Source organism: Marmota monax, unplaced genomic scaffold (assembly GCF_021218885.2).
Source record: "Marmota monax isolate L192 unplaced genomic scaffold, Marmota_monax_Labrador192_F-V1.1 WCK01_AAM20220418_F8-fsc00025, whole genome shotgun sequence".
Classification (NCBI taxonomy): Eukaryota; Metazoa; Chordata; class Mammalia; order Rodentia; family Sciuridae; genus Marmota; species Marmota monax.
This window is the reverse complement of record NW_026691950.1, coordinates 8,428,569-8,440,392: the sequence shown is the minus strand read 5'-3', so window position 1 is coordinate 8,440,392 and position 11,824 is coordinate 8,428,569. Positions and strand designations below refer to the sequence as shown.

The window sequence follows — 11,824 nt, the reverse complement described above, 5'->3', positions numbered from 1 at the left end:
TTTGGTAGAATATAGTGAAATACCAAAACACAAAGATCTCATCAGTGGGTAACTATATAAAGGAGTTATTTTCTTGTAAATGTAACCCTTTAAAACTTACTGTAGACCCAAAATATTTTCATCTTAGGGGCCAGATGTGTTTCAAAACTCAGAATTTTATAAATTAAAAAAATATATATATAATTTAGCACCCAGTAATAAAATACACTAATTTTATAAATAAAATATTTGAATGATTATATTAAATATACAAAATAGCCTCACATTTGTTCAGAGCATTGAGTCTATGTTTAATTTATGAAATTTTTTTCAGTTTTCAGTCTTTGGAATTTTGGAATTTCAGGTATAATATCGTAGCTCCATAACATGAGTATTCAATATTTTTCTCTATTCATATGTTTTTTGTTTTGTTTTGTTTTTTGTTTTTTAATATAAGAAAAGGCCCAAACAATTTTCTGGTAAAAAGGTGTATTCTGGGATTTTCCTTCTAAGTTCTGATACCAGTTACAGTTGGATTTACTGTATACTTACAAGAGAGACAACAGTTTTTCAGTACATGTTGTATAAATAGTTTATTTAAAAAAATCTTAAGATAGCAGAAAGCGACTTTCATTAGCTATATGAAATTTTACAAGTTTTAGAAATCAGTCTATATAAAAAACAACCGAACAATAATAACAGAAGGTTACAAAAAATATAGGACCAGGATAGTAGGCAGTAGGTAGATTAAGCCCTGAGAATAATAGTTTTATAGTCATTAACAAGAACTTGATGTAGATATTGTACATGAGCATGGCGTTTCATGAAGGAAATTCTAGATGATTGTTAACGGATGATGTTCAGATGCATAGAGATAGAATTTTAAAAGAACTTCAACAAGAATATATGATCTTACAATAACATCACCTGGCCTGACTTGGTTTAAACTAGTCTCTTGGTCCCAACTAAAGTCAACATAAATGATTTGTCATAGCAGTAAACTTTTCTATAGACATTCCTATCCTCAAGTGTGTTGAAAAAGAAGTTTTTCTAAGAACTTCAGGGAAACTCCTGGAGAAAAATCTGGATGAGTCTAAATCAATAGCTCATGTTTTACAGTCTACAAAACCACAAGAGTTGTTGGAAATTGTAAAAAAGTAGGAACCCTTAAATGGTCTCTGGAACATTGTTTTGAAATTGTCTCATTTTGATGAGGCTATTGTCATTTTTAGAATTTAGAAATTGCTAAATAGGCTCAGCTGATTCTGTTTGCCTGACCTATGGCTTCTGTATCCAACTGACAACATCTACACAGAGGGAGACCTCATGAGAGCTCTTCTCTTGACTGAAAGCTAAGAGGAACACACCCCAGGTACCCAGTGGAATGCTAGCATCTCTCCTACCCACCTCCTGTAAATGCTCCACAAAAGGAAAACGCTGAGATGAGCAGAGAGGTATGCCTAACATCTATAGTCAGAAGACCAAAGGCATCTTCCCATAGGAAATAAAAAGCTATTAATATTCACTAACTATATTTTAAACAGTATGATTATTACTGTATTTTATGTACATGGTTGCTTAAAAGGTTTGTGGGAATTAATCTATAATTAATATTAATTATAAAAAAATCACAATAAAGGTTTTTTTTTCAATATGGAAAAACTCCTCCTTGTCTTAACTAATATATCTAGATTTTTTTGCTTAATTAAAAAATTTTCCAGATTGGTATCTGCTTATTTGAAGCATTTCCCAAGAATATGAGATTTCCCAGTGAAATAAATAAGTCACAAATGAACCCCATGATAATGTCTGCATTTCTAAGGCAATTAAAATACTTTTACAAAATCCAAAAAGTTTCATAAAAGCATTTGATTCTGAATTATGTATTTGACTTTCCTAAACTCCATCTAGGGCAAATCTTATCTCTCTTTTACAAATGTATATACATACAATAATGGTCATCATGTCATTATTGAATTCTAAGCCTAGTAAAATGCTGATATCCCTTATATAAAAACACAAATACTCCTTGTTTCATAGAGGTGCCTCTTTAAAATCTCTCTGCCAAACCTGAAAAACTACTTGTAGCTCCAAAGAGGGTACCCTGCATTCTTAATGTTTTGAGAGTCCAGTCATCTCTGAGGCCTCAGTTTCAGTGTAGCCTCTATCTACAGCAGTTTCACATATAGATATGTTTCCTTGCTCAACAGCACAAGAAGTTGCTGACTTCATTGAAAAGGTAACAGGAGGGTCAGATGTGGGTCTTCTTCCTGATATGGCAGCTGATTGGTCAGCATACTTAGATGTCACTTCCTTCATCTTTCCGGTCCTTCTCCACTTCTTGAGAGCTTCTGTCCTCTCCTCTGGAGTTAGTCTGTCAAAGTGCTTAGCTCTCAGAATTGGAGATGGAAACAGGGAGCCCTGAAGAACTCGGTATGTAAACCTAGGTTGCAAAGAACATCACAGAGTTATTTTCACCTCAAAGTCATCATGGTATCCACAAAAAAATACTAACCAGTTAGAAAAAGTAAAAGAGTCTGGTGTCTATGTGGCTTTAGAGGTATAGGGGGGATGTTAAGTGAATCATAAAATAGAGATTAAAAATAATAGTAAAATGAATTAATATTTGTGAAGCAATTAGAAAATAGTTAAATGCCATATAAGCATTTGGTAAATAAAGTCTGTGAAAGTAGAGATATTCATAGTTGCTACATTATAGGTTTAGTTAAATGAGAAGAATCAGGCAAAGTGTTGGCATACAATAAATACTGAAAAAAATGTTACATTTTTGCATTAGTTTTATAGGGCAACTGTAAAAACTTGTCACAACTTTGTTTCTTGCAGAACAAATTGGCCATGAGTATACAGATAAAACATTCTCAAAACTCTTGTGAGTCTTTGATGTATGTTATTGAGATTTATGCCATTAGGTAAGAAGCCCTTCTTATATCTTTTTCTGTATGCTATTGAAATGATTGAATGGACCCATGAATCACATACCTAATCCCCACAGAACTAGTAAAAATGTTATCCATGCCAGGGTGCAGTGGTGTACGCCTGTAATCCCAGTGGTTCAGGAGGTAGAGGCAGGAGGATTGCAAGTTCAAAGCCAGCCTCAGCAACTCAGCAAGGCCCTGAGCAACTTAGTGAGACTCTGTCTCAAAATAAAATATATAACGGGCTGGGAATGTGGCTCAGTAGCCAGTGGACTAGCACCCCTGAGTTCAATCTTGGTATAAAAAATAAAAAGAGAGACTGCTACCTGCCCTTCAGTACATTCTCCCCTTTTTCCTTTTAGAACCTCTGGATTTTAGTCCCTGAGAGTCTATAGATTTACATTTTGGATATGAGCAATAACATACAACAACTGGGTAACACCAAAAAAGAAAATGGAAAAATGCTGCTAGCCTTTCACTTTTCCCTTCTTGGGGGCAGGGGTGGCAAAGATGTGGATATGCTGATAAGAAATCCTCTTCAATATTATGGATCAATTCTGCAATGAGTTGAATGTTTGTCTCCTTCAAAACTCATTTTGAAATTTAATTGCAATTGTAGCGATATTAAGAGGTGGGACCTTTATGATGTGATTAAGCCTTGAGGGCTCCACCCTCATGAGTGGATTCGCCCTTCCACCTCTGCCATGGGAAGATATAGCATTCAAGGTGTCATCTTGGAACTGGAGTCCCCAAACGTGCCGGTGCCTTGATGTTGTACTTCACAGTCTCCAGAACTGTGAGCCAATACAGTTTGGTTTACAAGTTACCCAGACTGTGGTGTTCTGTTATAGCAGGAAACAAAACAAAACAAAAAAACAAAAACAAAAAAAAAAGCAAGACAAGGATTTGGGAGATAGAACAGCAGGAAAGGTAGGTAGAGGATGGGATCTAGGTTGTTGGATAAGCTCATGAAGTAAAGCTGCCCTGTCTTTGTGGACTGTCAACCATATCAGATTTTCCAAAAGAGAAAAATAAACCTCCCAGTTGTTTGCCTAAGCTACTTTTGTTCTCTAGCAAAACACTTGAAACCAATACTTTAAGTAGCACACAGAATGACTTCCCTCTACTTAACAGAGTGGGCTACCATCCATTCTTACTAGTTGTTTCAAGGATTCCAACCCCATGAGTCCACATGTCTTCTTGCTGGTAAAACAAATACAATACCTGGGCAGAAGAGCAACGCAGATTGTGAGGATACAAACTAAGTAGAACACCGGATCCAGCATGTGCTCCTGCATAATCCAGTAGGGGTTGGATGGTGGGTTGCAAGTTACACACATGGCTCCAAAAGCCAAGGCAAAGAAAAAATAGGACAAGATGCTACCAATGATCACCAGCAGGTGAATCCAAGTCTGCAAGAAAAGAAGGCAGGGGAAATGCAAGGTGCCATAGCCCTCAAAATCTACTACACTAAAGAAACGGCATCTTTAAGCACTGGGAGAAAGGGTTCAACGGACCTTAGCAAACAGCACACAAAATACTGACGAGATACAAGAAGATCCTTATTCACAAGTGGCTTCTATCACTGTTAAAACTGGTAAAAACTAAATCAAGAGCCAAAGATAATCGTCTTGACAGTTTATTTGTTATAGTCCATGCACCTGAAGATATTTGGATTTTTCTTTTAGTTTTTTTTTCATATTGTCACTTGTGGGTCTTTACTTCATTAAGGTAATACCTTAATCTAGTGTTCTGCAAACTGCAGTCATTTACACATGTGGTAGACATTGCAGTTGCCCACCACTAGGCATCCAAGTGGATTCTACCTCCCCTCTCCCACGACATTAAGCATGGCCATGGGAATTACTTTGGCCAGTGCAATGAGAACAGGAAGGGATATATGAAGTATTCAGGTTAGAAGCATTTAGAGCTGATGTACATTTTTCCATGTTGTCTCCTTTCCTTCCATGAATTTCCTCTAGCAACAATTCCAGGTAGTACAGCTATGAGATGCAGCCTTAGCCTCAGAGCCACCCTTGAGAGACAATTGCCGCTGGGGCTTTCTGGAACATCAGCCAATGTTATATTACCAAGAACTAAATCTGTGTCCTACTACAATCTAGTTATCTTTGTATTCACGGCAGCTTGCAATATTATTTTTCTCAATGTTTCTTTAAACCAGGCTCACTAATTAATCAAGTATCTTAATTTAGGCAGAAAGGTAGTTCACTACTTGAAATGTAATATATACTATCAGCATCATCTATTATGGTGCTGAGTCTGGGGCCTTTGTTACAAAGGGATAATAGCTAATCATGATAAAACATAACAGTATCAAACAGACTTCTTTTTTTTAAAACATAATCCTAAGTATGGATGGACAATCACCTTCATATTATATAGTATTCAATGTTATTTAATGCAGTGTGCAGAAATGTCTAAAATCATAGGGTATACTATTGGTGGCTATGTCATGCTTTTCAAGGCAATGATTCTGTCACTATCTTTTTTTTTATTTTCTAGGACTATAATTTTCAAACGAGGTCCAACATTTTCTTCTTTTTCCTCCTAAACATGTGAAGTATTTCCCCATGGTAGATATCATCACAAGAGTCATAGTGACTGCTCATTTCTGTAAAATGTACAGTCTGCTCAAGAACTGGTGGTTCACTCCAGAGTTAAAATGTTTAGCTTGATTCCCTCCCTCTTTCCATGCCTCCCTTCTTTCCTACCCCCTATTTGAGCCCTATTTCCTCAACTTTTTCTTTTAAGATGAGCTTTTGACAAATGAGGTAGTGACTTCATAGAGCTAACACATTTAAATTAATTGACAGAAGGAAGTTCATGTCAAGGAACAGTGGTAAAAACAAATCAGGAGATGAGGGTGGCCATAGACAGGGAGTAAGAGCTTCACACTCAGAACTGCTGACTACTGATGACAAAAGACCTTGGAGTCCAGGAGCTCTGGCATAAGAAACAATTCTCTGATGATGCATTCTCCATAGGAAGGTTGCTGTTTTTTTAGCGTTCACTCCTCTTCTTGGAGAGGGCACCCAGCATTGTGTGGTCCTGGCAACCTATTTCTTTCTCCCCAGCCAAAACCTGCAAATGAAGCTAGGGAGTCAGGATTCCATCACCAGGGACTAGCCCAGTAAGGCAAGAGCAGAACAGAAGTGACTGGAGCCAATTCAGACCACAGAGCCATCTTGACAAGCATGTCCATTGGTTTCTATTCCCTGGCTCTCCAGAGTCACTCTGGCTTTTCCAGGTTTTGCTTTGCCTTGCTTTATATTATATGAACATAAAACCATCTAAGTGGTTTAATGAAAGTTTTATTTTCTCAGGTTAATTAGTTTGTCGTTGCTCATAATCAGTGGACCCCAGCTGATACATGTCAAGTGTTGGTCTCTCAAAAACACTACAAATGCCAGAGCCTGTGAGATGACCTTAGGCAGTAGCTAAAAGTTCCCCTGCAATTGCTTGAAAATGAAGTAGATATTAAAATAACTCCAAGTATTTCAATTCTAGAATTCCCTTTACCTCATCTGATATTTGCATATATTAACCTTTACTGCATTTTGGACTTGTAAGATTTGCTTATAGATGATTATGTATAAGCAAAGCAAGAGATGCCACAAATAAATATTCAACTGTACTTAGGAAAAACTGCTAAAAGTAATCTGATAAATATAACCTTGTGTATTTTAAACCATAACCTCATTCAGCTATTTCCTGTTTGAAATCCATTCATTACCAGGATGGTGAATATACCCCCAATCCTCATTCATCATTCATTTGTCCATTCAAATATTTTCTGAACACCTATTCTGTGCCAGTTTTGTCCCTGATACTGGTATATAGTGGTGAATAAAATAGGCATGAATCTTGCCTCACAAAAAATTATAATCTAATGCAGAAAATAAACATGAGTCAGACAATCAAAATTAAATGAATAATTATAAATTATTACTATAGGTCTGAAAATTGGAGAATGGATGTTTAGGGAAAAGCTCTAGAGGGAAATAGCATTTTTGCTGAGACCTAAAGTGACCTAAAATAACATTCAAATTGGGTAAAATTTATGGATACAAGGGGGAATTAAGAATATTTCCATTAAAATATACAGTAAGTGCCAGGGCCCTGATATGATAAGAAGCTCAAGGAAGCTGAGAAGTTGAAAAAAGAGATAATATGGTTCCAGCCCTCAAATAAGTGAAAATGAGGCTGGGGACAGAAGTAAGGACACCATTGCATGAGGCCTTACAGGCTATTCCAGGGCTTTCAGAGTATATTTCAGGTGCAATAGGAAGCCACTGAGGAGTTTTACACAAGGAAGAGCAAAAATAGTTGTTTTCTTTTTTTAAAAAATATTATGATAAAGGCATAAAATCATTGCTTACTAGAGTCAATGTATCAGGGTTATGGCACAACATCTGTTTTTATTTTAGTTGAAAGACGTCAGCTTGATCTTGAAGAATGTTGGCCATAGAAGTATAATTATTTTCTCAGCTTGACTCACACCTCCAGGAACCATCCATCATTGATATTACCAAGAGGACCAGGCAGGTGTTTTCTACTTCCAGTAGCAACATTTCAACCTTGGCATTATGGTACTCTATGAACACCAAGAGTAACTGTGAATCAAGCTTCTACTGTGGAATCACTCTCTTCTCATGAGCATGTAATCTTCTGAGCATGATGGGTTTAGCAGGTTCACTGCTAATAGAAGACACATCCCTAAGCATAAAGAGCTTCAGGTTACCTCAGGAGCGGGAAAGTCACTCACCAAACTCTTGCTTTCGATGACCAGATGGAGGAGAATGATGAACAAAGCCGCTGTGTTTAGGGGGTTTCCAAATGTAAAGATGTCAATGTCTGAACCCTGGTAGGTCTGCAGGAGAAGACAGCAGCAGGTGAACAAAAAAAGACCTCCAAGGTGTGAGCAACACCACTCGACTACAGCTCAACACAGGCTTGAGTCCTTTCTACAATGTTCCTAGTAACTGTCTTTTAGGATAAATGAACATTTCCAGAAGAGAGACTGATTCCCTCTCAGACAGGTCATCTAAGTTTTAAATTTTTCAGTTGGGATTCCTTTGTAATTTGAATCATAATTCATTTTCCTGGAAACTCTTACACATATTTATAGTTCTTCAAGGTACAGACAAATATTAAATTCGTTCCACTTAATACATCTTTGAAGCAGCTATTATGGCTGCCCATGCCTCTCCTAGGCAAATATCCCCCTGTCCTACCTGTATGTCCTCAACTTCATCCAGTCCTCAAATGAATAATCTTATCTTCACCACACTCTTCTGAATACACTACAGGTGGCCTTGTCTATGTTCCTCTTGAAGCATAGAATAGCCAGACTATTCTAGTTAGGCTAATTCAAGTGATTTAATTTGAGTATCGAATATGAGAATTGCTACCTTAGAGATCACCATTTTTCTTACTTCCAATATTGTACTTTGTTAATACCATCCATGATGGAGTAAGTGTTTTCCTCTGGGAAGAGGTGTATGCAGATAGGCAGCTAATCTATGCTGCTTTGTGTTTGGTGTTAGGCTGAATTTTTAACATTAATTTTATGCTTCTGTGCTTAGTAATATTTCTTTATCTGTAAAATTGGGTCTTTTAGTTTTGAAGAGACTACTTATGGGAACTTATTAACACTCCGGATGTCATACTGGTATAATTAGCCTAACACTAATAAAAACTTTCATATTCTAACTTTGCCTCTCTGATATTTGACTAATCTAATTAGATGGTCAGACCTTCAATTTTATTCACATCATTGATACATATTATTAAGCAGTTCAAGCTAACAAGAACCAAGAAGTTGGGAATGTAGCTCAGGGGTAGACCACTTGCTAGCATCCTATTATCACAAAAACTAACAAGAAGAAGAAGAGAACCGAGAGAATTCAGCGAGGTATTTCATTTAATCCACAACCTAACATACTATTTAGGAGGTGGTTAGAATTTAGTCAATCAACAATCAACCTGATTTTATGAGCAATTTACACTTCTACAGACTAATCCTGGAGCCAGAGTACAAGGAAGAATGATTCATTAATCAAATACTTACAAAATAAGGCACAAAGAAGCAGACCAGGCTTTGATAAAATGCATCCAACAACGTGATCCAGAAGGTGAGGGGCAAGTACGCCTGGAAAAGACACAGTGTGTTAGGGAGGGAGTAAAACTGACAAGGGGCAAGGGTCAAACAGAGTCAAGAAACAACACAAACCAGTGCTTGTTTTTGCTTCTCTGAGAGAAAATTCTATTCCTTCATTCTTTCACTCATAAAACAGGGGTGGGGGGGACTTGTCAACAGCAGCAGAAAAATGAGGGCGGTCGAATGTGATTTAAAAAAAAAGTTCTTAAAGAGAATATTATGAAGCTCACTGAATTCATTTAAAATCTAATTTTGTCACTGGATCAATTTCCTTTTGGTGCTGGGGGTCAAACCTGGGGTCTCCTGCATGCTAAGTATGTGCTCTACCTCTGAGCTATATCCCCAATCCCTTTTGGATTGATTTTAAATCTACCTGAAGCAGGGTGAGTAATCCTAACTTTTCATTTCCTATTGATCAGAAAGTACTATTCTGAAAACTTCTCCAAATCCACCTACTTCTCTATATCTTCCACCCAGTTTGCCATCAGCTCCCCTACAAGCCTGGAAAGCAATCTAAATGCCTCCTTTACTCTCTTTCCTACCCTCATCCAGTCGTCCCATAACAGACAGTTGGCTTTCTAAAATGTAAATTAATTCATGTTATCTCCCTAACTAATTAAACTGACTCCTTTCAGTCAGTCCAGTGCCTTCCTGCTGTGTTTACAATACAATACAAACTTAATACAATCTTAAGTTCCTTCTCAGGACCTATAGGGTCCTGCATGGTCTGTCCACACAATAGGTCTCCAAGATCACTTCTTACATTATTATCCCACAGCACAGACTTTAATGCCAGATCCATTCCTTCCTGTCCTCTTCTCTCTCTCTGTGCTCTTCTCACATTATGGTTCCTCATTATCCATATCCTATTGTAAATACCACCTCCCCAGAAAGGCACAACACACCAGTCTAAACATCATGCCCACTCATCCCTTACTACCATGGCATCCTTAGCCATTGCTCATCAGTATCACAGATCATCTTATTTGTTTACTTAATGAAATTCTGGTTATCTCTATTGAATGCAAATTTTGTAGAGTAGGACTATGACTCTTATTTCAAGTAATCAAAACAGTGTTTGGTACAGAGTAGGTACTAAACAAATATTTATTGGGATAATAAGCTATTCTATAATAGCTCATGTACTAAACTGCTTCCTACCCAAAGCTTGTAAAAAGAGAGAAAGATCAAGTAGAGACACTAGTCAAATAATTGAAAATGGGTCCTCAAAGAAGAGCCAATTCTTAGTAAGTTAATGTGTGTGAAAATGGATTGTGTACATTCAGACCCAGCATGGAAGTGTTGGGTGTGTGTTATTGATAGGTGCCATGGAAAAAAATGGAAACGTGTGTCATATTCCTGAACTAGTTCTTCTTTTCTTGATATGTTTTCCTTAGCCTTGTTTTCTTTCAGTACAAACAGAATCTGAAACCTCCTTGAAATGTCTATTGCTTCTTGAAGAATAAAGCCTTATATATACAAATTCCCCATATGCATTCTTCCATTCTTCAAAAAACTATACTTCTTTGTCCTTTAGAAAATCAAAGCACTGAGGTTCATTTTCCACTCTATGTTTTCCCAGTATCTCTTATTATTTCCTCACGGGAAATGATGGGATACTTTGTCTGTCTTTCTTCACATGTCCATTGCTCCTAGACCAGAAGCAGCACGGTCCAATGGAGGAAGAGAATGTGTTAGAGACAAAGGGACAAAAAGGGATAACCAATGTGAAGTCAACCAAAATGCCACTGGACAAGAGAGAAAGATCTAGGGATAAGTTAAAGTGTGACTTCACACTTTTGGGGGAAGAGAGGCTGTTCAAAAAAACCGAGATTGAAAAGGTAAAAAGTACAACTTCCTCATGGTCACATGAAGAAGAGGACTTACAACAGGAGTAAAGAGAGAAGAGACAAGGGTAAGATAAATCCGAGACTGGAGGGATTCACTCATGGGATCTCCTGGAAAAAGAAATGGAAAATCTGAACATGAAGTAAAAGGAAAGTGTGATAAGAGATAGGGAAGAGGTGATAGCTTCTTGGAAGGGGATCCTCTGACTGTAGACTTCCAGACTCTTCTGGTTGAGGAGATTCTATAGCCCTGGAGTGTACATTTTGTGACACCAAAGACAGGAAATGATCTAAACATAAAGCTGAATTTGCTTAGAGGCCGAGTTCAAAGAGAGGACACATTCTGGAAGGAAAGTCAATGAAATTACCTGTTGTTGATAGCCAAATGCTGTGAATCTGTCTGCTATTATATCGTGTTTTATAAAATAGGCTAGCTCAGTAGAATAATGTGGACAGAGAAATGATAACAGGGTCCAACAGCAGGAAACAATGAGTTCAATTTTCCCAAGAGTAAGAACCAGTTACAATCTTCAGTCTGTACAAATGGGCTTCTAAAACACTAGCTATAGAAAGTTTGAAAGCCTCTCTTCTTTCCCCAATTGACTTTAATTTAACTTAGGCCTAAGGTGCACCCAATATCAACCATAAAATCCTGTTATCCTGGCCTTGAACTTTAAGTCACACTGGACTTCTTTAGGGAAATGCCATATAGTTTCTTGATTTGAATGAGCTGGATGATCTTCCTGAAGCCTGAATATATGACTTCCCTGTGATAACTCTTCCAGATAGCTAAAGATACTGGGTAATTTTCCCTTCCATGAAAGGCTGTTCAAGTAAAAATAAAGTTAGACTGATGAAAATAAATGCATCATTTTACAAAT

The 11,824-nt window shown here is 37.2% G+C and overlaps 1 protein-coding gene across 3 annotated transcripts in view; it reads right to left on the bottom strand.

Annotated features, from left to right (window-relative positions):
- Positions 1–557: 557 nt before the first annotated feature.
- Positions 558–11,824, bottom strand: part of Atp10d (ATPase phospholipid transporting 10D (putative)) — a 113,473-nt gene continuing 102,206 nt past the window's right edge. For 2 of the 3 annotated variants that reach the window (XM_046456886.1, XM_046456961.2), the window contains 4 exons: positions 9,007–9,087; positions 7,702–7,806; positions 4,140–4,327; positions 558–2,422 (listed from right to left, as the gene is read on the bottom strand). In XM_046456886.1, the coding sequence (XP_046312842.1) occupies positions 2,092–2,422; positions 4,140–4,327; positions 7,702–7,806; positions 9,007–9,087 (705 nt within the window). In that variant the 3' untranslated portion in view covers positions 558–2,091. The remainder of the gene's footprint in view (positions 2,423–4,139; positions 4,328–7,701; positions 7,807–9,006; positions 9,088–11,824) is intronic. The other variant, XM_046457039.2, reaches the window with a different exon arrangement.